Raw genomic sequence first — 26,962 nt, 5'->3', positions numbered from 1 at the left:
AATATGGTTTATAGGTTGAAAGAATAAATTTTCTGCAAGCAGCAATTTGCTGGTACCTCAGAAATAGTAATGCATTTGTTCAAACATAATATGCACTTTTTGCCAGATTTTTTAAACCTAATTATGATGGATGCTCATTCATCATCACCACTCTTATTTATGTCCACTTTTCCATGCCTATATCTGTCAAGTGGAATTTATTGAGGCAGATTTTTGATGGCTGCATACCCTTCTTGTCACCAACCCTCACCTGTTTCTAAGCAAGGAATGTTTTACATGGAAGACTGGAAACAAACAGCATCACTGGTAGGATAGTAATGCTCATTTACAATCATGGTTCTAAGTGCATGGCCATACTCAGCATATCATAAAATACATCTGTTATCCAAGTTGATGTGCAATGAAGATATTAAATTGCTATAATAATGCTATGATTTTATATGACAGGGATTCTAAGTTCAATTTTCATTATATTTCATATGTATGTCCATGTGATCAGATCAGTCAAGGTGGTCTGATATTTCACTAATGCAACAAAACAAATCAGAAGCAAAACACAAAATCTAAAAAGAAACAGCAAAATTATGAAATGTGTATACTTTTCTTTGTACTTAAATGCTGTATACCCCAGCCTGTGTATATATAATACTACAAGCAGATAAATAGCTCAAAATTTTGTTTTTCCCAACCATATGGTTCTGGGTTCAGACCCACTGCATGGTACCTTGGGCAAGTGTCTTCTACTATAGCCTCGGGCCAACTAAAGCCTTGTGAGTGGATTTGGTAGACAGAAACTGAAAGAAGCCTCTTGTATATATATATATTTATGTGTGAGTGTCTTTGTTAGCCTGGTGTACTAGCAGAGAGCTTATAAAGTGTTTTATCCGGATTGATAATCCCTTACTAATAACTCTGTTTGATATATATATATATATATATATATATATATATACATATATTATACACACACACAAATAAATGTATGCATATATTTGCATCTATCTCTTCACTGGCATTTGAACAAATCCTTATCACTGTTTTCTCTGACATTAAAAATGAGACACAGTTTGCTAAATTACATGTAACTTTTCCAAAAGTCAAAAATTTCTATAGCATTGGAAGATCAAGCTCATATTGTGTATATAGACCCACTCATACTTTTCTATATATCAAACATCCTTGCCTTAGCAATAAGCTGACTGGACTGTAATAAGAAAAATAATGCTACAGTATGAATATTAAACAACTGAGCCAGGCAAATATCTCTCTAAGAGTTCACAAATAATTCATAGCTTGAAAACTTTTGGTATTTGTTACCAACAAGGAATTCAACTACTAAGACAAGCTCCCTATGATTTACATTAGGAATTATTTTCTAAAAAAGTTTTCCTTGTTGCTAATATGAATAGATCCTTATCAAAATGTAATCATATATTGATTGATTTAAAGAGTTCAAATTGTCTTTGTGTCCAAAATGATTAAGAGTCAAATCAATTTATAGAAATCAAAAATGATTTTACTTCTGTTTGTTTATTGTGTTTTATTAATGAAAAATATATAGTTGGTTTACAATTCGATATGTATAACCTTAAAAATGTTGTATATATATATATGTATATATATATATGTATGTGTATGTATATGTTTGTGTGTCTATGTTTGTCCCCCCAACATCACTTGACAACCGATGGTGGTGTGTTTACGTCCCCGTAACTTAGCGGTTTGGCAAAAGAGACCGATAGAATAAGTACTAGGCTTACAAAGAATAAGTCCTGGGGTCGATTTGTTCGACTAAAGGCGGTACTCCAGCATGGCCACAGTCAAATGACTGAAACAACTAAAAGAACAATTGTTTGTCATTTAGGTATTCACTGCCTTATTAAGCTGCATTAAGTGAATGTTGTCATAGTTCTACTTATGTCACAATATTCATACATTCAATGACTTTAAATGAAATCAGAATTTCGTTTGTGTGTTTGTACAAGGCTGTATATAGGTTGGAAGATATGTGTAGTTATATAAATTTCAGCTATATCTGTACATTTTGTGCATAAGAACGTATATGATTGGCACAGAGATTTTAATGCAAGATGCATTTCCTTAAGAATTGTATGCAGAAATGCAAATGAATGGCAATGAAGAAAAGAATATTGTCAAAAGGCATCCTAGGATGAAAATAGCAAAATATATCTTCAAGTCATAAAATATATTTTAAGATTTTTACAACAAACTAAATTTAATTAGAATAAGCAAATTTTCTCTTATAAAAAGAATAACTAAATTCAACTTAGATTTGATTTTACATTGATCGCCAAAATCAAAATGACTTGAAATGGAAAGGGTACCTGATGACTGTAACAGAGTCTGAAGTAAAGTGATGTCATAAAAGTCTATCATGAAGTGGAAATAAGTTAGATTTGTTGAAGTTATGGAATTATTTTAGAAGATAAATGAATAAAGAGCGTATTCTCAGAAATAAAATATATCTACAACATTACTGGTTGGTTAGCTATATGTGCACCACTAGGTAAATTGCATAACATACCAGAGGGTATATGTATTAATTGTATATGAGAATATATTTTAAGTTTTGCTCTAAAATAATTTAAGGATTTTAACAGCCAGGAAGAACACCTAGATTTGTCAGCTAATAAGGGTACTTCTATGTTGCCACATGACTACCAATCAAAAGCAGAAAAATTTTCCTCATATCGCACTCTATGGTCCCCCACCATAAAAAAAAAGAGACATATTAGAAAGTGTAGTTTGATTTACAGTAGTTCAGAACAACAAATATTATGGTCAGTGCTGGAATCCTTTTGGTCATAAGTTTGCTAAATCAAAGTTGACTTGGGTGTAAAGAACAACTTGTATGTTTAACAAATGAAGGATTGTAATTTCAAATCTGTAGAAGCTAATTTAGCGTATTCATCCAGAACCACAGTCAGACTGTTGTCGCACTAAATAAAGTCCAGATAAATAGTTCAATAATGTGAGTTAAATTATGCAACACACCATGTAGTATATGAATTAATGTTGCTGTTTAGTTCCAAGCCAGCATTTATCAAGTAGACTTAAAGACATGAATTAATGAATTCTACATACAAATGTATTTCTATTCTTATTCTTAAGCAATTTAGTAATTATATCCTCAAGAGACAAGATGCAGATATAACAACTAAAAGACTGGGATTTTGACTTGAGTCTCATTTGCTCAATGATGTTTCTCTGTCATTTTTCTCATGTATTTATTGTCATATAACAACCACCAGATGATTTATTTTAAATTGCCAGATTCATATTGCAAAATAAGAATTTCACAATCGTGTAAGATCTAATGAATCCAAAGCACAAATAAATCTCCTTTCTATGAAACAATCATAGCAGTGTCTCCTGTTGAATTCTTAATAACCCTCATATATCTTAGCTTCAGATAACTTATTTTAACTGTTTTAGAATGCGCATACCACAAAAATATGGAAAATTTTTTTTTAAATATGCTGAAAAATTTGGGTATGTTTTCCCCAAGCAAATACATTTTAACTTTGAGCATTTACTTACTATTGGGAAGTATGACCTATGTCCTACAAGAACTTTAGTTTTCATTATTGTTTTCATCTTCCTTGTACATTTCAACAGGCAATTATTCTTCAAACAGCGTTTTAACCTCATAAGTTTACCTCATTATACTAGTGGCTAATAAACACACAGACTCAAACACAAACCTAATTATATTAGTATCTATTAATTCATGTTAGCATGGATATAATTGATTTTTTAGCCAAATTTAGCATCTTCTCAGCCATAAAGTGAATCAAAAATATTATTCTCTCAGACCCTTTACAATCAAAGGAAAAGTATGATATAGAATATGTGAAATCATTGGAGAGATTTGGAAAATGGTATCAATAAATATGCCTATATGAGGATATTTAGTATATATTCAAACTTAAACTTTCCATACTCATCATCATCATCATCATCATCATCATCATCATATAACTGTTCAATATTTGGTAGATTGAGGCAAATTTCTGCTGCATCACCTGCTACACTTCTGTGTTGCTGGGGTGTGTTCTTTTCTGCTGTTGCGGGTGTGCAAGCTCTTTCCGATACTGTATTGTGTTATTTTTTTCTCTCTTGAGGTGTGATGCAGTCTTTTGCTGAGTTACTGCCTGTATTGTATGTTGGGTGTGTAATGTTTTGGCTTTCCGGATTGCTGGAGGAAGTTTATTTCACTGGGTAAATGCTATATAGTATGTATCATGTATTTGTGGGCTGTTTTGTTTTGATTGTATTATTGAATTGATAGTGTATTGCGTAGGATGTGGGCTGTTCCCTGCAGAACTATTTTTTTTGACAGTGTGTAGTGTTGAGGATCCAGGTATAGCTTCTACGTTTTTGTTCATATCTTTTTTTATCATGCCCAATGCTCCAATTATTTTGGTATTATTTTTACCTTCATGCCCCACATTTTGAATACTTCGATTTCAAGGACTTGTACTTTGACAATTTCTCCACTTGTTTTTTTTGACAATATTTTGATTAGAAGGGACTGCAATGTCTATCAGAAAACAGGTGTTTTTCCCCCAATCCTTGATTATTATGTCTGGACGATTAGCTTTTATTTCTTTGCTGATTTGAACCGGCATATCCCAGATGATTGTGGCTTGGTCATTGTCTTGTACCTTGCTTGGCACATGCTTATACCACCTGTTGTCAGTTTTGATGTTGTATGTTGGCATATTGTCCAGTGCATATAACTGCTTACTTTGTTGTGTCAGTATACATATTCAGACTTAGCAAGGACTGGACAGCCTGAGGTAATGCTGTCAACTGTCTCATTCTGCTGGCTGCACATTCTGCATTTGGTGTTGAGGCCTGTTTTCATTATTTTGGTTTTATAATTGTTTGTAGTCAGTCATTGGTCTCGTGCAGCATGAATCAGTCCTTCCATTTCAGTCTAGAGCATTTGAGCTACTGTTAGCTTTTACTTTGGCTCACTTCCTCTCTGTCAAGCCTTGCCGGCCATAAAGTGATTTTTCTCTCCATTTCTTCTTCAGTATCTTTTGTAATTCAGTTTTCATTTTGATTTTTGTCTCTCTGACCATTTCTGATATGTTGTCATTTGAAGTCAGTGTGTCAGTGTAGTGTGTTTCTGTTTTGTATTTTGTCACCTCTTTGTGTATAGAGAAAAGCATTTTCTTTTTCTTGTGTTGCTTTACTACATGCAGTAGTCTTCCACTATTTATTTCTAAGTATTTTGTAAGTCCAACTGTTGTTATTTTATAGTAGTTTTCTATTTGTATCAGGCCACGGCCTCCTTCTGAGTGGGGTATATATATTCTGTCTGCGTCTGCTTTGGGTTGATGACTTCAGTATGCTGTTAGTAGTTTTCTGGTTTTTCTATCTAGGTTTCTCAATTCACTGATCTTCCAATTTATTATGTTAAAGCTGTAATTTATGACTGGTATGACTAGCATGCTTGTCCCGATTATTTTAGTTTTAGCATTGAGTTCAGTGTTTAATATTAGTCTAAATTTCCTGTAATACCCTTTCCTAATTTTCCCTTTCATTTCTGTGTGTTGCATTTTAGCTGTTTTGTTTATTCTTAGATATTTGTATGAGTGGTTGTGGTCTAATTCTTTAATTTCTATGTCTATGTTGAGTACAGTGTTTTTAGTGCTGAATAATTCGCCTCATCTCACTGTGGCACATTTGTCCAGCTCCATGCTCATTCCAATGTCATTGCTGAAACTGAACAATTTTGATAAGGTTTCTCTGTTCCATGGTGCTTTTGGTGAAAAGTTTTAGGTCAACCATGTACAGGAGATGGTATATTTTTTGGGATTGGCTTTCCAGCTTGTCAGCTCCTGTCAAACTGTCCAACCCATGCCAGCATGGAGAACAGACATTAAATGAATACTACTACTACTACTGCTACTGCTACTACTACTAAAAGGAACATTTAACACAGAAAGGTTTCTTGTTAGTTTGCTAATGTGCATATCACCTTTGTGTAAATGTGGAATTACACTTCTAATGTGTTGTTTTCAAAGTCAGAAGAGTACATAATTGGCTGTGTGTGTGTGGGGGGGGGGGGGGGGGGTGCATGTGAATATGCATGTGTGAGTCCATATGTGTGTGGTTATATGTGGAAGTAGTGTGTGCATGTCTGTGTGTGTATATATACATACATACAAGGTGCAGTGAATATATTGTTGTCTAAATTACACAAAAATGAAAATAATATGGACATCTCATTTTAACCGGTATATTTACCAAAATTACATAAAAATATCTTGAAATACTAAAGAGTGAATTTAGTCAATAAAATTGCCATTGGCTTCAGCCACGGCCTCCAGACGACTTTGGAATTTCCTGCAACTCTTCTGGACAGTCTCTTTGTTTAAGTTGGTGAATTCTGCTATAAACCTTGCCTTCAGTTCCTTTTTGGTGTTACAAAGGAGTTTCGTTGGTCTCTCGCTCAACTGCACCCCACACATAATAACCAAGGGGATTGCAGGCTGGATAGTTAGGTGGCCAGATGTTAGGGGTGATGTGGTCACAGAAATTGTCTGATAGCCACAACTGAGTTCTCCTGCTTGTGTGGCATGGTGCAGAGTCCTGTTGCCAGACACATGTTGTTCCAGCAGCCACACTCTTGACCCAGGGCAACACTGCTTCCTCCAGGCACTTGATGTGTTGAAAGATGAATGGAGGCATAACGTTGCCATCACTAGTGATCACTCCAAACACCATGATGTTGACTAGATGCGAGAGGCCTTCCTTTAAAGGTCCAGCTTCATTTTCACTGTTACAACCAGAGTTTCTTTGAAACTCCTGTCTCTCTTAAACTGAGGTAAGGTAACATTTTCCCCCATTATCACCACTATTATTTTTTGACATCTGATTGTTTCAAGCAACTTTCTATTACATCATTTGTTGCACCTCTGTGTTGGCGAGGTGGTGTGTGCTGCATTTTTTTGGTGGTGGTGGTGGGGGGGGCGATATTGTATTGTATCAGTATGTCTTGTTATGGGGTTTGATTTGAGTTTTCTGTTGTATTAATTTTTGTATTGTGTGTTGTTTGTACAGCACAGGTTGTGTTCTTCTGTCAGGTATTGACCTTCTAAGGCACATATTGTAGGCTTTGTTCATTTTGTTGGGTATTTGCAGTATGAGTTTATTCCAGCATGCTTTTGGAGGAGGGCTGCATAGTAGAGTGTGTAAATCATAAATCAACTATTTCATAGTATTTATGGTTATCTGTCCACTGTTCTTTCTCTTTTGGTTGGTTTTGTTACGGATTCGATTTTACAGCATTTACTTTTTAAGCTGAACTCTGCTCATGGACATATACTCTTTTACTTGTTTCAGTCATTTGACTGTGGCCATGCTGGAGCACTGCTTTTAGTTGAGAAAATCGACCCCAGGACTTATTCTTTGTAAGCCTAGTACTTATTCTATTGGTCTCCTTTGCCGAACCGCTAAGTTACGGGGATGTAAACACACCAGCATCGGTCATCAAGTGATGCGGGGGGGGGGGGGATAAACACAGACACACAAACATATACACACACATACATATATATATATATATATATATATATATATATATATACGATGGGCTTCTTTCAGTTTCCATCTACCAAATCCACTCACAAGGCTTTGGTCGGCCTGAAGCTATAGTAGAAGACACTTGCCCAAGGTGCCACGCAGTGGGACTGAACCCGGAACCATGTGGTTTATAAGCAAGCTACTTACCACACAGCCACTCCTATGCATATAAGTTGATGTTTCTTTCATAGTTATAATCATTACTGATGCAAGAGACAGAGAAGAAAACAGCAATGTGCATATATATAGAGGTCTTGTATAAATATGGATGTATATGTAATTAAAATCTAAAATTTAAAAATTTACTCACAGGTTTTCAGTTTTCATATAGAAACATTGCAGTATTTACATTTTTACGTACATGTTGCTGTCTAAGGGAAGTTATTTTTTGTATATATATACTCCGTATAAGAAAAATCTTTCAGTTTCCTGAGATGGCTTACATTAAGAGAATAGTTTTCTTTCATTGTTTTTGCAGATTCTTAACTCCTGCTATGTGATGGTTTCAGATTTTATCTATCTTCCCGGCAGCTCACTGTCACATGTCCATGCTGTTTGGTATTCGCTGTGACATTATCATCATTATTATTATTACAAAGGCGGTGAGCTGGCAGAATCGTTAGCACACCAGGCGAAATGCTTAGTGGTATTTTGCTGGTGCTATGTTCTGAGTTCAAATTTCGCTGAGGTCAACTTGACCTTTCATCCTTCAGGGGGGGTCAATAACTTAAGTACCAGTGAAACACTAGGGTCAATATAATCGACTATCTCCTTGCCCCAAATTTCAGGCCTTATGCCTATAGTAGAAAGGATTATTATTATTATTATTATTATTATTATTATTATTATTATTATTGTTGTTGTTGTTGTTATTATATAATTGTTATATATTTGGTAGTTTGAAGCAAATTTCTGCTGCGTCACCTGCTACACCTCCATGTTCCTGGGTTGTGTGCAGTATTGTGTGTTATTTTCTGTTGTTGGGAGTATGCAAACTCTTCCTAGTCTTGTATCATGTTAGATTTTGGGATTTTTTTTACCTCTTATGGTGTGATGAAGTCTTTTGTTGCATTATTGCTTGTATTGTGTGTTGAATGTGTAATGTGTTAGTTTTCTAGCTTGCTAGTGGAAGTTTATTTCACTGGGTAATTGCTGTATAGAGTGTATCTTGAGTTTGTGGGATGTTAAGTTGCATTATTGAATTGATAGTGTTTTGCATAGGATGTGGGCTGTTCCTAGCAGGACTAATTTTTGGACAGTGTGTAGTGTTGAGGATCCAGGTATAGCTTCAACATTTTTGTTCATATGTTTTATTATTATTATAATTATTATTATTATTATTATTATTACTATTATTATGATTACGTCAGTTGTGTAAGTATGTGTTACAAAACTCTCTGAGGATGTTGATTTTTCTTTTTACCATGAATAACTGGAATAGCTGAAAAATATATTTCCCTGGAATGCATTGGATGTCTGCTCCCATACTAGGAGAGACATAAGATTGTCATTTTTTAAAACATATTTTACTGTATTTTGTTTACATATAATTCAAAACAGCTTCTCAGTAGAGAAATGCTCCCTTCAAATGTGAAAATGAACATGATAACAGAGAGAACAAAAAATTGAAATTACAACACTAAGTAATAAAAAATATTGTATTAATAAGTACTATAAAAAATGATAAGCGAAAGGAAAATAAATTCAATTTCACAGCAAGACTCGAAAAGTGTTCACAAGGAAAATAATGATATTTTAAAATATAAAAACAATTTTAATGATACTGTTAACAATATTAACAACAACGCCCACACATATTTTGCCAAATTAAGTAAACAAGCCAAATTTAATGAACAAAAGAACTGTTTTGAGTGGAGGCAACAGAAATGATTGTCAATAATTCTTTCACTTGAGTTTCTAGCTATAAAGATGTGATAAATATCTGCAACGTGGCATAGATAAAAATCAATGTGACAAAGATGAGTTACCAAAGAAGTAGTTACTCTATATTAGGTCATTATCAAAGCATAAGAAAGGAATAAGACTGCATATCTCTGTAACCCTATAAAAACACAGGGGTTTTTGTTAAGCCCTCAAAGCAGAAGCTGAGGATAATCCTATTCAATACCTGGTGTAATATCTCTTCTGCTAGGTTAAAGCTTATGGAATCATATGCCTAATTTTCAAAACTGAGAATAAGGTGAGAAAACAAGCTAAGTTGGTACGCCACTTTTTGCATTGTCCTATGTATTGTTTCAATACACGAGACAAAACAATATGACGGTACCTGTGAAGGACACCAGCACTGATACTGATTTCTGGTTCACCCTCACCTTTGTGGTATAATACAGAGATACCACAAAGGTATAAGACAGACAAGAAATAATGTGATTGACAGGATTTTGAAAGGACATGTAAATCCTAATGATGTCCCAAAACCTCAGGGCAATTCTGGAGCTGTACCTTGTGACTGCCAGAAAGAAATTAATAAGACTGATGGTGGAGTACAAAATTCAGTCACTATGTGTATTGCATTAAGGGCTATTTGAAGGCTTTTTTCAAGAAGAACACAAGAAACAGAAAAGAACAGTAGATATTACACAACAAACAGCAAGCTACAGAAACAGCCATAATCAGAAATCTCAAATCCAGGTTACAGAAATAGTGGAAGAAACTGCATGCAAATTTTATCTTCAGTGTGAGAGTTTAAGAAACAGGGATGCTTTGTATGGCATTACTAGCAGCCCCATCCCAATAATCAACAGAGGATGCAGGATTTTATGGGCAGTGAAAGAATAAAAAGAAAAAAAGTGTACCCTTAGAGAAAATAAACAAAACATGTGAGGAGGAACTTTCTATCCTGTTGACAAACTGAGCTTCGAAATCATTCAAAAGATCAACTATATCTTAATAGAGATCTTTGACAATTTAAAGTTAGATGATTAAAATTGTGTGCTAACTGAAGAAGTGGAAATTGTTTGGTCTAAATTTACTGTGCTGTTCATTGTGTCCAGGTGATGGTTGGTGACAAGAAGGTCGTCAGGCTAAAACCCCACCTCAATGAATTTCATCTGAACCATGCAAGCATCGTAACGTGGACATTGATGATGATGGTGTGTGTGTGTGTGTGTGTGTGTGTGTGTGTGTGTGTGTGTGTGTGTGTGTGTCTGTGTCTATGTGTGTGTCTGTGTCTGTGTGTGTCTGTGTCTATGTGTGCACATTTGTCGGGGGGGGGGTGCATGTGAGTGTGCATGTGGTGAGATATCCATTGACTTTGCAAGACCATGAATCTGTACCTGAAAAGTTTTGCTTCAGTCTTGGCAAAGCAGAATTTTTTTGTGACTGCAGAGACCCACATGTGAGGGACAGTCCTGGCAGCAGTGACTGCATTTGAAGGCATTGTCTACCAGACGTGTCCTGATGTTGTTTTTCCATTGATTTCCCTTTTCTTCATCAACAAGCCTCAGCCTCACCTCTCATTTTATGAAACCTTTGTTTAGTTTCACTTTCCAGTGGGAGCAATCACCAGTAATTTCCTCTCACCTTTTAATGTCCATGTAAAGAGATATTATGTCTTGCTTGCAAACATCCATGAAATGAAGACGGGTACAGTCCTTTGTGTTTTATTTTTGCCAGATGTCAATTCCTCATGCAGCAGGTCCTTTGGGATTCTTTCATTTTGCATGCAGAGTACTTGATCAAGCCAGCAGAGGCATCATTGTTACAGTAAGATGAGGAGGCTGAATATCAGTGTATGAAACAAAACCTCATTACTGGTGACTCAGTCAGTTCACTTGTTGCCCAGAATCTATCTCAGGCTGCATAGATGGAAGGTATTGAGATGCAGCTCTTATTTGAAGTCAATGTTCCAGGTCTCACTACAATAACGGAGTGTGCTGAGGATGCAAGCTTTGCAGATGACGATCTTGGTGGACACTATTTTCTCCAAGATTCTCATTTTCAGCGCAGCTAGTGTTGAAACTGCTCTTCTAGCACATCTGTTAATTTCAGTTAGCAGAGAGAGGTTGCCTACGATGGTGAAACCAATATATGTGAATGCATAGACTCATTCTAGTTCATACTTGTTGATGGTAATGATAGGGGATTGTCCAACACCTTGGCCCTGTACATTCACTTTCATCAGACTGATGGTCAAGCTGAAGAATTGACAGGCTTTTGTGAAATTCTCCATGAGGCATTCTCACAATTACTGCTCTGGGTGTGTTACCAGTGCCATATTACTTGCAAGCAGCTTGCCTCTCATAAGTACTTTGATTACTTATATTTTCATCTTCAGCAGGACTGACTGAAGCTTCCTGTCAAGTTTTGCCTGAAGGTAAACATCATTGGCTGATGTTCCAAAGGGATGCTTCAGCCTGACAGGGAAGCACCCGATGGGGACAAGCACATAACATTGTTTCACTCTACTACAAATGCTGAAGGACAAACTGAATGGTACTTTTTCAGTAAATATTAGATGATTAAGATGCTGTAATTAAACACAAATGTGTGCACACACAAACACATACACACACACACACACACACACACATGTACACATTATATATGGACTGGTGACAGCTTGTTCTTATACAAGGAAAAATTATGAACTCGATGCTTAAAATAGGGTTTATATTTTACTAGAAACTGAAGCTTTTTGAATTGTGGCTCTCAAATTCATGTTTGCGACAATTCAATAGCAGAAGTAGTGAAGCAGTATGACAATATAGAAGCAGAAATATTTTCAGGCACATAGAAACATGTTTAGTCACTTGTATATAAAGATTTGAATTGTAATATTATATTTTCACTTTCATCAGGACTCTTCATTACATTATAACTTGAGGTTTACCCAGATATATACTGGCTATATTCAATACATATAAACATATATAAGAAATGAGAAAATGAGAATAAAAGGGGCCTGTTAAAAAATATATTTAGTATTTTATTTTAAAGTTATGTCCTTTTTCTTCAAGGCTGGTTTACCATTTGATCTTTGTGACATCGATAAAATCGAATAGTGAAGTCACTATAATCGGTTAAAACCTTTGAAGGTGGTGTTCCATCATTAACTGCAGTCCTAAGGCTGCATCCAATGTAATAAGAACAAACAATGTGTGTTGGGTGTGCACAAATGTGCGTCTGTGAATACTTGTGTGTTACTTTTCAACGAGAGAGAGAGAGAGAGGTGGTGAGAGAGAGAGAGAGAGAGAGAGAGTGTGTGTTTTATGGGTGTGTGTGCGTTGTGTGTGTGTGTATGTGTGCTGTGTGTGTGTGTGTGTGTGTGTTGTGTGTCTGTGTGTGTGTGTGTGTGTTTGTGTGCATATGTATGTTTGCATACAGTTTAAACTTTAATAGCTACAATGGGTATTATTCAAATGACAATAGAATTTTAAAATAACTATCAACTACAGCAGAATAATAAATTAATAATTAAAAATTAATCTATAACCTAATTTTCAAGAAGTACAGCACAAGGTAATGATTGAAATAATTTCTCACATCTGATTGCAATAATCTTTATATTAATACTGTTTATTGTAGAACACTAGTATTCATCAAATTATTTTGAGATAATCTTTGATAGTTTGTGAAATTTATTATTAGTCACATCTGTAAGGTGGTGAACTGGTAAATTTGTTAGAACATTAAACAAAACATTTTGCAATGATTAGCAGTTATTCCATGTTCTGAGTCCCAATCCTGCAAAGATCAATGTTGCTTTTCATCTTCCTGAAATTGATAACAACAAACTACAAATACAGGAGTTGATTTGATCCACTAACTCCTCCTGACCAGATTTGTGGTCTTGTGTATATGTTAGGAATCATTCTCTCTCCCATTTGTTGGCCTTTTTCCCTTTTCTATCTCAGATTGATGCATTACACTGAAGATAATAGCAGTGAATTAATTATTTTTAGTTATTAAACAAGAAATATTAAGTTTAAAATTCTATTTTATTTTAGCTTTTATCTTTTACTTGTTTCAATCATTGGATTGCAGCCAAAACAATCTTAATGCTCATGTATTTTATTTTTGTTTCTTTTTAAAGCCTGGCATTTGTTTTGTCAGTCTCTTTTGCTGAACCATTTAGTTATTGGCACATAAACAAACCAATACCAGCTGTCAAGCAATTAGGGAGGGGTGGAGGTAAACACACACACACATGCACAGACAAACAGACAGATAGATAGATAGATAGATAGATAGATAGATAGATAGATAGAAATGGGGCCTTTCAAAGTTTCCAACTACAAAATTCACTCCAAGGCACTGGTCGGCCTAGAGTTATAGAAAAAAGCACATGCCCAAGGTGCTGCACAATGGAACTGAGCCTAAAACAACATGATTACAAAACAAACTTCTAAACCACACAGCTATGCATGTGTCTAAAGATTTAAAGCCAAAGTAAATCGTGCAAGTTTGAATGAAAACTTAATCTGTCACCCAGTTTAACACCAGAGTTTGAAGCTTGGGTGCCTTTAGACTCTAAGTATTCAGATTAAGTTTTTGATCTATGGATAAATTCTGTCTCCTCTAGACATTATGAAAGTGTGTCATTGTCATATTAGCAGTATTATTCATTTCTAATCTTCCATGAAAACATGTTCAGTTACAGGGAAATATTACCTCACTTGGAAACAAGTGTGTGATGGTGACTGAAAGGACATCTGTCCATAGAAAATCTGCTTCAATGAATTCTATCTGATCCATGCAAATATGGAAAAGTAGATGTTAAAACAATGATAGGGATGATGATGCATCCATACAAATTTTTGGAAATAAGTCAGTATACACTGGAATAAGGACAAATGTATCAAAGACCATTATGGTTTGAAGTTGTCCTTCCATTACACTTATTGTATGGGTCCTCATCACCAGGCCCAGTATATTGTGCATCTGAAACTCCTTTTTTTCTCATGCCTTTCCTGAAGGTGATGACTAACAAATGGTTCAAAAGGAACATTAACAACATTAATTGAAACATGTCTTGGAGAGCATGCAAAGACATAACACTGCTCCTTTTCCCTTCCCCAGAAAAATAAGAAATTAAAAAAGCTTATTTTTTTATACACATTCTTTTTCTTTTTCACCATACACAAATGTCAGAACTGAATAATGCTAAACATATACTTTTATTAAATATATGTTCTCTTTTGCTCCTTATCTCTTTCTTTATCTCTCTATCACTTTCACTTTTCTTTTCTTTCTCTATTATAAGTACACACTACATAGATAGACTTTTTACTGCGAAGATTAGTAAATTTCAAAGCTATACTGTTTCAGAAATATAAAACCATCATTAAGCTATGAACTTTCTTGTGTTCATGAAATTTGCATACTTTCTTTCTTCACAGCAAATAAGATTTAACAATATTTTCCCAAAATAAAGAACAATCACATTACTATATAATTAAAAGAAATAAACACATTTTTTGGCTGAACTTAGGCAAGCGTCTTGACATTAAAATGCTCACAAAATAAGATGTTAGTCCTTTATTAGGTAGTTAGTATCAGAACTAATAAAAAATATCTGTGTAGGCTATCCAGAACATGAACTTTCCAATTAATAGAAGAAAATTAAAGCGCAGAAATATCTATAAAATTCATATTATATGGCTATACTATTTTTATTGAATATTCTGTTGACAGCAAACAATATTGTTAATAACATTCAAAAGAAGTGAGATCTTAAGACATAACTATATTTCATAGAGCTACATTTTGCATTTAGCTTAATTACTTGAAAATGTTAAATAATATTTACAATACTATACTTGATCACATTAAGATCTTCAATAATAATAATGATAATGATGGCAGTATTGATTGATTTTATTACTTGATTCATTGCCAATTTTTCTTGTTATATGTATATATATATATATATATATGTATATATATATACATATATATTTGCTTCTTTACTTTTTCTTTTATGAGCCTTCACTTTCTAAGATTCAGTTTTGGCTTGATATATGATAACTAAATGTTTAATTTTCTAATATCAAAAACGAAAGAAGGAAAAAAAAGAAGAAAGAAAGGAAGGCAAGAAGGAAGAAAGAAGGAGAACAAAAAAGAATTACAATATTGGCTGCGAAACTAGTAAACATTTATAACATATACATAAGTTGAGTGATGCCAATAAATTGGTGTCTATATATTTTTTATGTTCACTTTCTTGCCAATTTTGTCTATTCTCTAACAGAAGAGTTGCTGCATCAAATAGTATACTTAATAATTTAAAGCAAATCTCTTATGTCAAACCTCAGACATTTTATAGACTTTACAAGCCAATTTCTAGAATCCTTTCAGAATTCATCGTTTGTAGGAAAATTAAAATAGGAGAAACTCTACTTTCAGAAATATAGATTTCATCAGATGTATTTTTAAACGGTATTGTAGATATAGTTCTATTTATTATTAATAATGAAAACTGGCTAGAATCTAAATTGATCGTTTTTGCTTTGCTATCTTTGTTTTTGTTTCTTTTTTTTTTTTCTTGCTTTTTTCTTCTTTTCTGTTGTCTTTATTTATGTTCCTGAGTTTATTCTCACTTTTGAAATGTCAAAACCAAAGTTTAACTGCTGTCATTCTTAGTGATATCAATTAGATTTATTGAAGAAAAATTTGTTTTGGCTTTCATTTTTTTCATACTTCTTTTGTAGAATTTATTGCAATATTGAAATACTTATAAACCAGTGAAACTTGGAAAAAAAATAAAAGGGCTTGCTAAACTAAATTTAATTTTAAAATATAGCAATCTATGAAAGAAAACAAAAAATCTTACTAATTATTAGTACCACTTAAGTTACACACACACACAGATATACATACATATGCATATATACATATACATACTGATGTATATATACACACACACACACACACACACACACACACACACACACACACACACACACACACACACACACACACACACATATATATATATGTACATACATATGTATATATTTATATATATACATACATATATATATACATGTACATACATATGGTTACACATATACATATGTATATACACACATATACATACATATATATATATATATATATATATATATATATATATATGTATATCACATATATACTTACACATATATGTGTGTGTATACACACACAAACATATGTATATGATATCTGAAGTAATTTAAAGCAAAATCCGAAGGGTTTCTTGTTCTTCCAAACGATTGTATAAAATTGAATCTAATTACCTTTAATAAAACAACTTACTCAATTAAGAAATTCAATGGTGACTATAAATATGCTGATAGATATGCTGATAAGAATATAATTTTTGCAGGCAATTAACCTCATCTTTCGAAAGGAAACAGTTTTTAAAATTCAAAATGCTAACATGACATTTTGATTCATGTGAAGCCTGATCATCATCAGGTGTCATACTCATGGATGTGAATAATTGTCTAATTGATAAAAGCACTGTTACCCTTAGTTTAAAAACAGTGGTCCTTAGTCTTAACCCAATCCTATGACTATGTGTAAATCCAGGAATAAAACACCTGATGATGATTAGCAATCAAGCTAAATGGAAAGTAGCATAAATGTACATATTTAAAAGAAAAAAAAAAAGAAGAGGCTTCTATTGCTAAAGATGTGCTTAATAGTCTCTGTGAAACATTGGTCTTAGCAAAAATTCCTAATTCCAGACATCTAGACATTCAATGCATAGTTTTAAAAGAAAACTGAAATAATGGATATTAAAAACTTATTTTTGTCATTAAAAGTATGTCATTTTATATAGATACATATGAATATACTTCAATATTTTAGATGTAATTTGATGTGAATTTCCTGAGATATAAGTAATGATTTCTAACTTGGGTACAAAGAAGACACATATTTTAGCAGCAAGACTTAATCAATTTAACTGAATCTAACTAACAACTTATATTATTAACCTTTTTCCTCTGTATAGCCAAGGCAGGTTCAGCAAGTCTGGATAAACTCTCCCTACAGCTCCCTGTAATATGATTATTAACATTTATTCAAATTTTGTGTTTTTTGCAACTAACCCAGTTAATGAAAGATCCGTTTTAATAACTAAGAATCCCTTAAACTATCTTCATGGCCCTAAAAAGATAAAAGGCTATGTCATTTTCACCAAGATTTGGAGCCAGAAAATAATTACTATAACTAGGTATTTCGTCCATTGCTTTAATAATTGTGCAATTACAAAAATTATAAAAATAATTTTCATATTAAAAATTATAGCAATAAAATCCAAATGTCTTGAATATTAAACATTTGATTTTACTGATTTGTATATATGCATTTATGGCTGTGTTTAGAATCTGTTCTGAGAACTTAAATGTTATGTTGCATATAATGCCTTCATTATAAAGGCACAGTTGTAAACATAAAGTTTTGAAATATAGATAACATATTGTCATCGTCATTGTCTTCAGCATTATCATCTAATGCTTATGTCCCATGCTGGTATGGGTTGGCCATTGTTTCTAATAATATCCATTCCTAGCTGCTGGTTTACATTTTATTATTTAACACTCTTAAGAGCATACAGTATTAAAAACATTTACTCTGTGGAACATTCTCTCACACAAGGAGCTAAGAGATTGATATTAAATATTTCAAGGAGCTCTGAGAAATCTGATCTCATTCATTGTGAGCTAAATGCATTTGGAAATGACACATTGCATTAGAAAAGAGATACAAGCAATACTTTAGCTAGCAGATTCTAATGGCTCTTTAATGGCTCATTATACAACAATTAATAATGTACCCAGGCTAAACGATATACAGTTTTACAGTTATATTTAAAATATATTTGTTATGAATAATAGCTATGGGTTAAACTAAAATAAATGGGTATTGCTACATATAATATTCATAAAATAATTTTTGTGTGCACTACAAATTAACCACAAGCCACCACTGCAAACAAGGATATTTTAAACATGTTTATTGCAAATTTAGCATATTGTTCAACCAGCTATTTGATATTTTAAAAATAAATTTCACTGTACCATATAGCTTTCAAACAGCCTCAGAAGTTTTAGAAAATTATATGAATATCTATTTTTCTAATTTAAAAAAATTTTTTAAGTGTATTGTAATTAAGCAAATTATATTTTTCCTTTTTTTTTTTTTTTTGTTATATAACAAATTTTCTCTCACCTTCATTTTGTTTGATTACGAGTCTTTAGGAGGCTGCAGTGACATCTGGTGTTAGTAAAGAACATGAACTTATGCTTATACCTACTGACCATTTCAATAAAATATCAACTATGTCTTCTGATAGTGACAGTGGACATGGATGGAGTGAGAGAAATACAGTACATTACGAAACCTTACCAGGTATGTACATCATAAAAGAACAGTTCCCGTCATTTACAAGCCTTCTAGGCTAACAGTTTTCCTGTTTTTCTAAATCTAATACCTCTCTTTCAACTTCATCACTTAATTTATTATCAAACAATTATAGAATAATTTTCCAGTGTTCAAACTGTTAAAAACATTGTTTTCTTTATATAGGATAATTTGTTCAAAAGCTGGTACATGAATTATTTCATTGGCTTTGTAAAACAGTTAACATGATTAGCAAGATGTATATTTTAAGTATCTATACAGGATCAAAACTTTTTTCTCTTTATTCATTAACTAGTTCCAGCCATATGACTGTGGCTAAGCTAATGTGCTACTAGTTTTCAATGCAATTCTTTTTCCAAGACATTTGTGTTGAGAATTTTGATCCCCACTTTGAAATCTAAAAATTAGAAAATTGAAATTAGAAAAAGGTGTGAATTTTCAAATTAGTATAACATACTCTTTAGTATGTATAGCATTTACAGATAATAAGTACTCAAAATATCACTACCTTAAAAACAAGGTAACATTTCAATACTGATGAAAAACAATTATTTTTCGTTTTTAGTTACTTTTTTTTCTTTTTGCAAAAGACTATTTCTTCAAATGCTTTAGACTGGTCATCAGGAAAAAGTATTTGCATTAAACTCAAAAACTATGCAATATTTCAACATTTTCCCTAATTATTTTACAGACAAATGGGACAAATGTTTGTAAATCTAAATTCGTTCTCAGAAGTGGCAGATATTAGCCTGGAAATGGAAGAAGATTTAACCAATGATTCTTCATTTAATGTTAAATGTCAGTAAACCCAGTATCAAATCCTCCCCAATATGGTTGCCACTAAAAAAAAAAAATTTAAATATTACTTGAAGTAATATTGTACTATCTGCTGGATAAACTGGAACTTTAAAGAGTTTGTAAAAAGTAATCATATATCTATATGATCCTCAGTTGATAAACAAACACAAACATAGTTTGTATGAGCTAAAAAAGGACGATGTTAACAATTCAAAATGCTCTAGTAATAACTCATCTAAAACAATTTAGATATATAAGAATTCAGTATCTCTGTTGACACAAATTATATTTACAATTTACTTGTAAATAACGCTTATAATGTGTCTGATAAACAATAAGTCTAGGGAAAGGAAAGTTAAATATTGCTAAAGAAAGACTGAACTAATAACAGTAAACAATATAAAAACCTGAAAGATGTATCAGCAATTTATTTTTCAATAATCAACAAATATCAAATACGTTCAACAGCAGAAAGGATTCTTACAGTTTGGAATTGTGAAATTATGAACAACAAATCAACATAGATATATGTTATTTGACTAAGTTTATTTATAAAGCAAAAGGGAATGTAACAATTAGATTTCCACATTGTTTATCACAAGAGATTAAAAAAAAAGAATAGAAGCTAAATCATAATGAAAATTAAGATGCAACAATATCTACAAGAGTATACAAAAGCTATATTCATTCAAAATCTTGTTATTCTAAGTTATAGGGAGATAAATACCAGAGGAGGAACTTTCTGGAGAGAAATATACCCAAAGTAGTTAAATTTAGACAAAAATCAATGTTAACAAAGCCTAATCTTAGCTCACAATGAACATTTTTGTTTTCTTTGTTTACTTTTACGAGGTTTCAAGCATTGTCAAGAGGATCAACAGCAACACAAAAGTAGGAGTTCTTTACCATGGACATCACACAAACCCAAGGATATTTCTACAAAACCTTCCTGTCAAGCAATTGTTGATCAAAAAATTGTCTGCAATGATGTTATTGATCTTAAATCCTTAAGAATAAAAACTGCTAATCTCCCAGAACCTTGGAATTTACCAATAAAAAATAGCTTCTCTTCTTTCCCCAAACCCCTGCCATCTGTACCTAAAGTACCAAAACCATAAAAATAACTTTATTCCATTCATTAAGTTTTTTCTAACAAGAAACACCAATGTTACACATAGGTTCTTTTCAAATATAAAATGTCAATATAATTAACAGTAAACATGTTTAACCCCCTCTATAATTATTCTAATTATTGTAAATAAGCATGACTGCTGTGCTACAGAAAGATACTGCACAAATCAGAATATATTTTATATAATGTTCTAATTATTTCTACATAATTCTTCTAGGAAAAACATTAACTTAGCTTCTGTGTAATTACTGACAGTTGTATTTTGCTTCATGTTGTTGATGTTTTTCTAGTTTAATAAAAAAGAAAAGAAATAAAATAACCTTACTTTTAAAAGAGAATTAGCTTTTTTAATTTTAAAATATGATACTCTGTATTTTCCCAGAGTCAGCTAATTATCACAGAATTGTTCCATTAGTTTTGTTCAAACGCTTTATTTTTAACCAAGAAAACTATTTCAACTATATTACATACAATTGTTTGAATGTTAATGTTTAAACAGTACAAAGTGTTTTATTTTAGACAAATACTGTGAAATTTCAGTGCAAAGTGGCATGAGCACAAGAGACAAAAGCTGTATAAGATATTTAAACATATTCGCAAAGACTTATTGTATATAAATCCTCAGTTGTAAATAAACAAAATTTATTTACTATATTTTGCTATATTTGTTTTAAGTGAAAAAATATATGAAATTGCAATATTTGTTTAATATTCCCAAAAACAATTGCCAACAAGTTATCAAAATTGAAACTATGCTTCTTTTTTTCTTTCTGTTTTTATTCAATAAATGCAAAATGAAATAGCTCATACTAGTAGTCTTAAAGTTTCTAACAAATAGCTTCCTCATTCACTGGTAATGCAGCCATGTACAAATAAATGTGGAAGCAATTCTTTTTAATTTGTTTCAAAAGTCACATGGGATTTTCCACGTTGGTAAATCTTATAGATATAGTAAAACATAATAATTGCCTAAATGTAAATTTTAGAAAGATCACAGCAACAAAGTAATTTATAAAGATTGTTTACAAACACTTAGATCTTGATGAAACCTTTTTCTATGTGTCAGATATTTGTTTCATTCATTTTGTTGCCAACTAATTATTCAATTCAAAGCTGCTATGTGACTCCAGTTTCCAGACATTTGAAAGCTATGATATAATGAATGGCATCTTGTTGGCAATATAACAATACAAATTACACCTGCTTAACATTGATGTCATTGGCAACCATAGAAAATCAAAATACTCATCACTTGAACATAGAATACCTTAGCTAGATTCACCAACATTTGCTGGTAAGTAATACTTTTGATATATATTTTACACTATTAAATTACTAATCAATTAAATTATATCATAATCTACATCTGAGTTCATGCTGAATGCATTATAATTGACAGCATATCAAATTATACACTACCATATTTTCAAATTAGTTTTATAATTTCTTATTTCTCAAAAGTGTGAATGGGAAATAATACACACACACACACACACACACACACACACACACACGTACATACACACATGCATACACACACATGCACATAAACACACACACACACACATTGTATAAGATTAAATTAAAATATGTTAAATGCTATTGTATGAGATGGGGAAAGTGCTAATTCCCAGTAAACAAAGTCTGATTTGATTTTTTGTCTTTAAACTCTTCATTTCTCTTTTTTATCATTAATACTTTTCAAAGAAATCAAAACCAACACAACTTTTATGTCCCTCCTCTCAAAAATGATACACCTTATGTTAGTTTCAACAAAACAGTAGAAGTAAATATAAAAGAGATTTGTATAATGTTCCTCAATTAATAAACATTTTATACTTTGGTTCAAGGAGAAGGATATCCACAAAGGAGTTATAGTCAAATGAATTGATGACAATGGCTGTATAGTATATATTTGGAGAGGTGGGGACCCTTTAGTAGTAATGAAAGTCTATATTGTCCTCTTCAGAATTTGAACTTAAAATATAGAAAGAAGAAATGACATACCATTTGACATTCTACTTTATCTCTGCTTGCTCATCAGCACATGACCAACTGAGCTATGCATATACTGTAGATATATTTTTTATATATGAACACTGTTATTAGATACTAACATTGATTCTTGGATGTTTTTTTTTTTATTTCAATGTTAATGAGATAGAATAAATTAACATTCTTGAAGGATACTGCAAATATTTGACTTACAAAGTCAGAAATGTGTTTTTACAGCATTTCCATAGAATCTCCTTGATTGATCAGAACAATTTATTGTATCTTTCAAGTAATAACTGTAATAACATATAGATATCCTCATAGATGTTTAATACTTATTAATTCAGATGTTTTGCATACATGTTAATAGATTTTCTTTTAATAGTTTCTCTTTTTCCCTTTAATTTGGTCGAGTCAGTTTATTTACACTAATATTCCTTTAATAAATGTACATTTTCACTGATGACTTTAGGATTAGATATTTATTCTCATTTACTTGCTATTTTAAGTAAAAGTATAAACTCTTGACTCTGTTTTGTTATTCATCATTAGAAAATAAAAACCAGGCACCATAAATAAACCGAGTTTTAGTTATGTACTTGTTTATTTATTTATTTGATTTTTTAACTATTTATTCTAGCAGTAAACTAAATGTCTGATATTTCTATAACAGAACATAATTCCAACCATTTAAGATTTTTTTGTTTATTTCTGTCTGGCTAACAGACTATTTATGTTTCATTTGCTTTTCCCTTTATTAAATGAAAGTCATAAAGCAACATCTGGGTCTCTACACATGAAACTTCAAATCTTTTATGTTGCCTGATTCCCTACTTTCTTTCTTTCTGTTTTACTATAAATCACCCCCACCTCACAAAGTCACATATATTCATATTCAAAACTGATTTGTATGCAAACTTTGAGAGCATTATCATTATTTAATGTTTGTATTCCATGCTAGCATGGGAAGGACAGTTTGTTAGGATCCAATGAACCAGCAGACTGTATCAAACTCTAAAGTCAGGTTTGGCATGATTTCTACAGTTGGATGCTCTACCTAACACCAACCACTTTACAGAGTGTACTGGGTGCTTTTTACATGACACCAACACTAGTGGGGACATCAAGTAACTCATAATACAAGAACAGAGTGAGGATGTAGTTTTGAGGGAGGTGGCATTATGCTAGGTGTTGAGAGGTTAACTTATGATAGAGGGGCAGGAATAGGTGTCTTGCAGTAGTGGAGACACATGGCTACTCAAGTTAGAAGGAGAGAAAAGATGGTGCTGATGTAGTGTCAGAATATACCTTCAAAGCACAATAATGTGAATAAAGAGAACATTAGGAAAGAAACTCAAAGATGGTTGGGAGGGTAGGTCCATATGAATGTGAAAGGAGATAATATTTGGTTAGAGGTGAATGCAGTGAATGGTGAACATGAGTCAAGATATGGTCAATGGGGAATCTCATTTAGGGAGAAGGAAAAAGAGAATAGAAATGGGTCAGGGAAGAGGAGTGAAAGGCAGCTACATGTAAAAAGATGTGGTGAAGAGTAACAATATAATAAAATTGCAACCAAATAATAAATAGTGAGATGATGTGAAGTGTTGAGAAGAGAGAAGATATACAGTGATAGAGATGGAGATCAGAGATACGCAGGTGTAGATATAGTGACAAAAAAAATGGGAAGTGCTAATGACCATCTTTGAGAGAGAGTTGAGTATTCAAAGGGAAACAAGCAGTTGAGGATGATGCTGAGAGAGAGGGATGGGTGGCAAGGGAAGTGATTCTAAGAAAAAAAAGATAACTGGTAGCACAAAAGTGAGCATAGAATAAATACAGTCCTGCTCTCATATAAGGATAGCAGCTGAAGAAATAGCGTCATATTTAGAGAGGGGCAGGGTCAAAGGGGTGGATGTTATGAAAATGAGTTGTGAGGAATGCTTGACAGGTACAGATTGAGTGCAGGGGCATTAACGATATGCTTTTAGAGCCTCATTTTTGATGAGTATGGTGAATCACCTACTATTCTAGGTGATTGCTGAGTATGGTGAATCACCTAATATTCACCCTTATCTTCTTTGTGAGGCTCAATAACCTTAGATTGGTCTTCCCTAATTCATCTCATGTACTCTTGGGTTTCCCACTTCCATAGGTTCCATCAACATTTAACTGATTCCTCTCTAATTACTTCAGTGTATGGCATCCTCTTTACCGTTGAAACAGTTGACTAAAATGTTGCTTCACCAGTCGTTGAGCATGACACACTTCTACAGAGTATGATTAACTATATTGGTGATTATGTCATATTCTATTTAGCCAGATTCTTTAAACATCTAGATGGTAATTCCTGATGGACCAAGAGGTTGTCCTGTCTTCATATCCTTAATTACTTTGTCTACACAAAATTTGATATATTATAAAAAAACAAGATTAATTTCTTATTGTGTGTATATGTGTGTTTGTGTGTATATGTATGCATGTATGTATGTATACATTTATATATATGTATATGTATACACACACACACACACACACACACACACACACACACACACATATGCATCAGTGGAGACTCCAGCACTCAGGCTATTCAGACTTAACCCAAGTATAAATTTAGTAAAGTGAACATGTATTTGCAAGCTGATTTAATTTCTGCCAACACTGACTTCAAGTATGCAATTGCAGCCAATAACTCAGGTTTCTTTTATTGAGCCTGGTCACAGTTCATTTATTTTCATTCAGCATCTGGTGGTCGTCTTAGAGGTGCCCAGTGTCAATAAATATCATTCATAGCAGACATCCTCTCGACATCATTCACACATGCCTGACTCAGGCTCAGAAGTTACAGCCCATGTTGTTTCCATTCTACAATATTCTTAAAGGAATGAAAAATAATTCAGCAACTCAGGCTTATACAAATGAGCCTGAGAGGTATAAAAGACTAACTAGCATGTCTTGTCAAGAGTACAGGTGACAGTCAGATCACTAAAGTTTGTTGTGCACTCTGCTGTCGTTATTTGATTGCTGTTATTCAGTGTGTCTGTGTGTAAAGATTAGCTACATTTTACAGGGTTGCTTTATTTTGACCCTTAAATTAGAAACAGAGAAAGACATAGAGCTAGATATAAAAAAAATAATCCATTTGAAGCAAGAAATAAAACAGAAAAGTGTGAAATTCTTCAAGCAGGTATGTGTCTTATGCGAAATCTGTGATGAGCCTGAGTGACACTGATGACCTGGAGTTACCTCTGATATATATATATATATATATATATATATATATATATGGGAAAACAACTTTAGTTAAGTAAGTGCTTATATATTTAAAGTAATGGACATTAAACATCTAATCAGAAATAACTAAGTGGTCAGGAAAAACATGAAATTAGCTCAATGGCTAATATTACTGAATCCTTTCAGCAATCATGATAAGTAGCTCTGGATGTATTTTAGTCTTATTAGGCTTTTCTTCAGCAGAGCATAAACTTCACTATACTTGCTGGAGTAACGGTGAGGAAATCATGAAATAGATAGGAGTAGGAGTGAAAACATTCTTTATGCTAAGCATGAGACACACCACATTCTGCCCCACTTTTTTTAAAACTGAAAATGTATAGTTAATTGAATCAATTTAAATGCATTTTTGCTAACTAATTAGTGGAGACTTGGGTACTTTTCAAGAATAAAAGATTGATTGTTCATTTAAATCTTTGTAACTATCACTGTACAAGTAATTCCCTTCAGATTGGTAATTTGCCAGAGAATTCTTTAGAGAATTAGCAAATCATCAACAAAGCCTTAACATCTTTGGTAAATGACATTAACGACCTACTACATGGTTGCTCAGCCATCAAGAAATAGTTGCGTATCTTCCTCAAATCACACCCTACTGTCTTAAATAAAGAAAAGATTACATTAGACTTATAAAAGACAGAATGATCATGGATTGATTGGTTATTACTGAAATGACTTGTATCATAAGTCTACTCACTCAGAGTTGGAGTTAAGCAACAAAACAATATTAATGGTTATCATTGACTG

The 26,962-nt window shown here is 32.7% G+C and overlaps 2 protein-coding genes and 1 long non-coding RNA gene across 18 annotated transcripts in view; 2 read left to right on the top strand and 1 right to left on the bottom strand.

Annotated features, from left to right (window-relative positions):
- The window catches only part of LOC106876891 (protocadherin-18), a 116,314-nt gene extending 94,141 nt beyond the window's left edge, over positions 1-22,173 (top strand). The window contains exons 3-4 of one of the 7 annotated variants that reach the window (XR_008265542.2): positions 18,926-18,981; positions 20,644-21,577. Coding sequence is in view for 3 of the 7 variants with exons in the window: in XM_052973090.2 (XP_052829050.1) it covers positions 18,831-18,981; positions 20,644-20,909 (417 nt within the window). In the remaining 4 variants the exon portion in view is untranslated. Of the gene's footprint in view, positions 1-18,823; positions 18,982-20,643; positions 21,578-22,036 lie in introns of those variants that run through there. The other 6 variants (XR_016244375.1, XR_016244374.1, XR_008265543.2 and 3 more) reach the window with 6 other exon arrangements.
- Positions 1-26,962, bottom strand: part of LOC149132688 (uncharacterized) — a 962,641-nt gene that overhangs the window by 393,926 nt on the left and 541,753 nt on the right. The window lies entirely within an intron of this gene.
- LOC106871764 (protocadherin alpha-3-like) overlaps positions 22,118-26,962 on the top strand; it is an 84,729-nt gene continuing 79,884 nt past the window's right edge. For both annotated transcript variants that reach the window (XR_016244373.1, XM_014918403.3), the window contains exon 1: positions 22,118-22,217. The gene's annotated coding sequence lies outside the window, so the exon portion shown is untranslated. The remainder of the gene's footprint in view (positions 22,218-26,962) is intronic.

The sequence above is a fragment of the Octopus bimaculoides genome, chromosome 14, assembly GCF_046866305.1.
Source record: "Octopus bimaculoides isolate indiv1 chromosome 14, ASM4686630v1, whole genome shotgun sequence".
NCBI classification, from domain to species: Eukaryota; Metazoa; Mollusca; class Cephalopoda; order Octopoda; family Octopodidae; genus Octopus; species Octopus bimaculoides.
The sequence above is the reverse complement of the archived record's forward strand: the minus strand, read 5'-3'. Positions and strand labels throughout refer to the sequence as shown.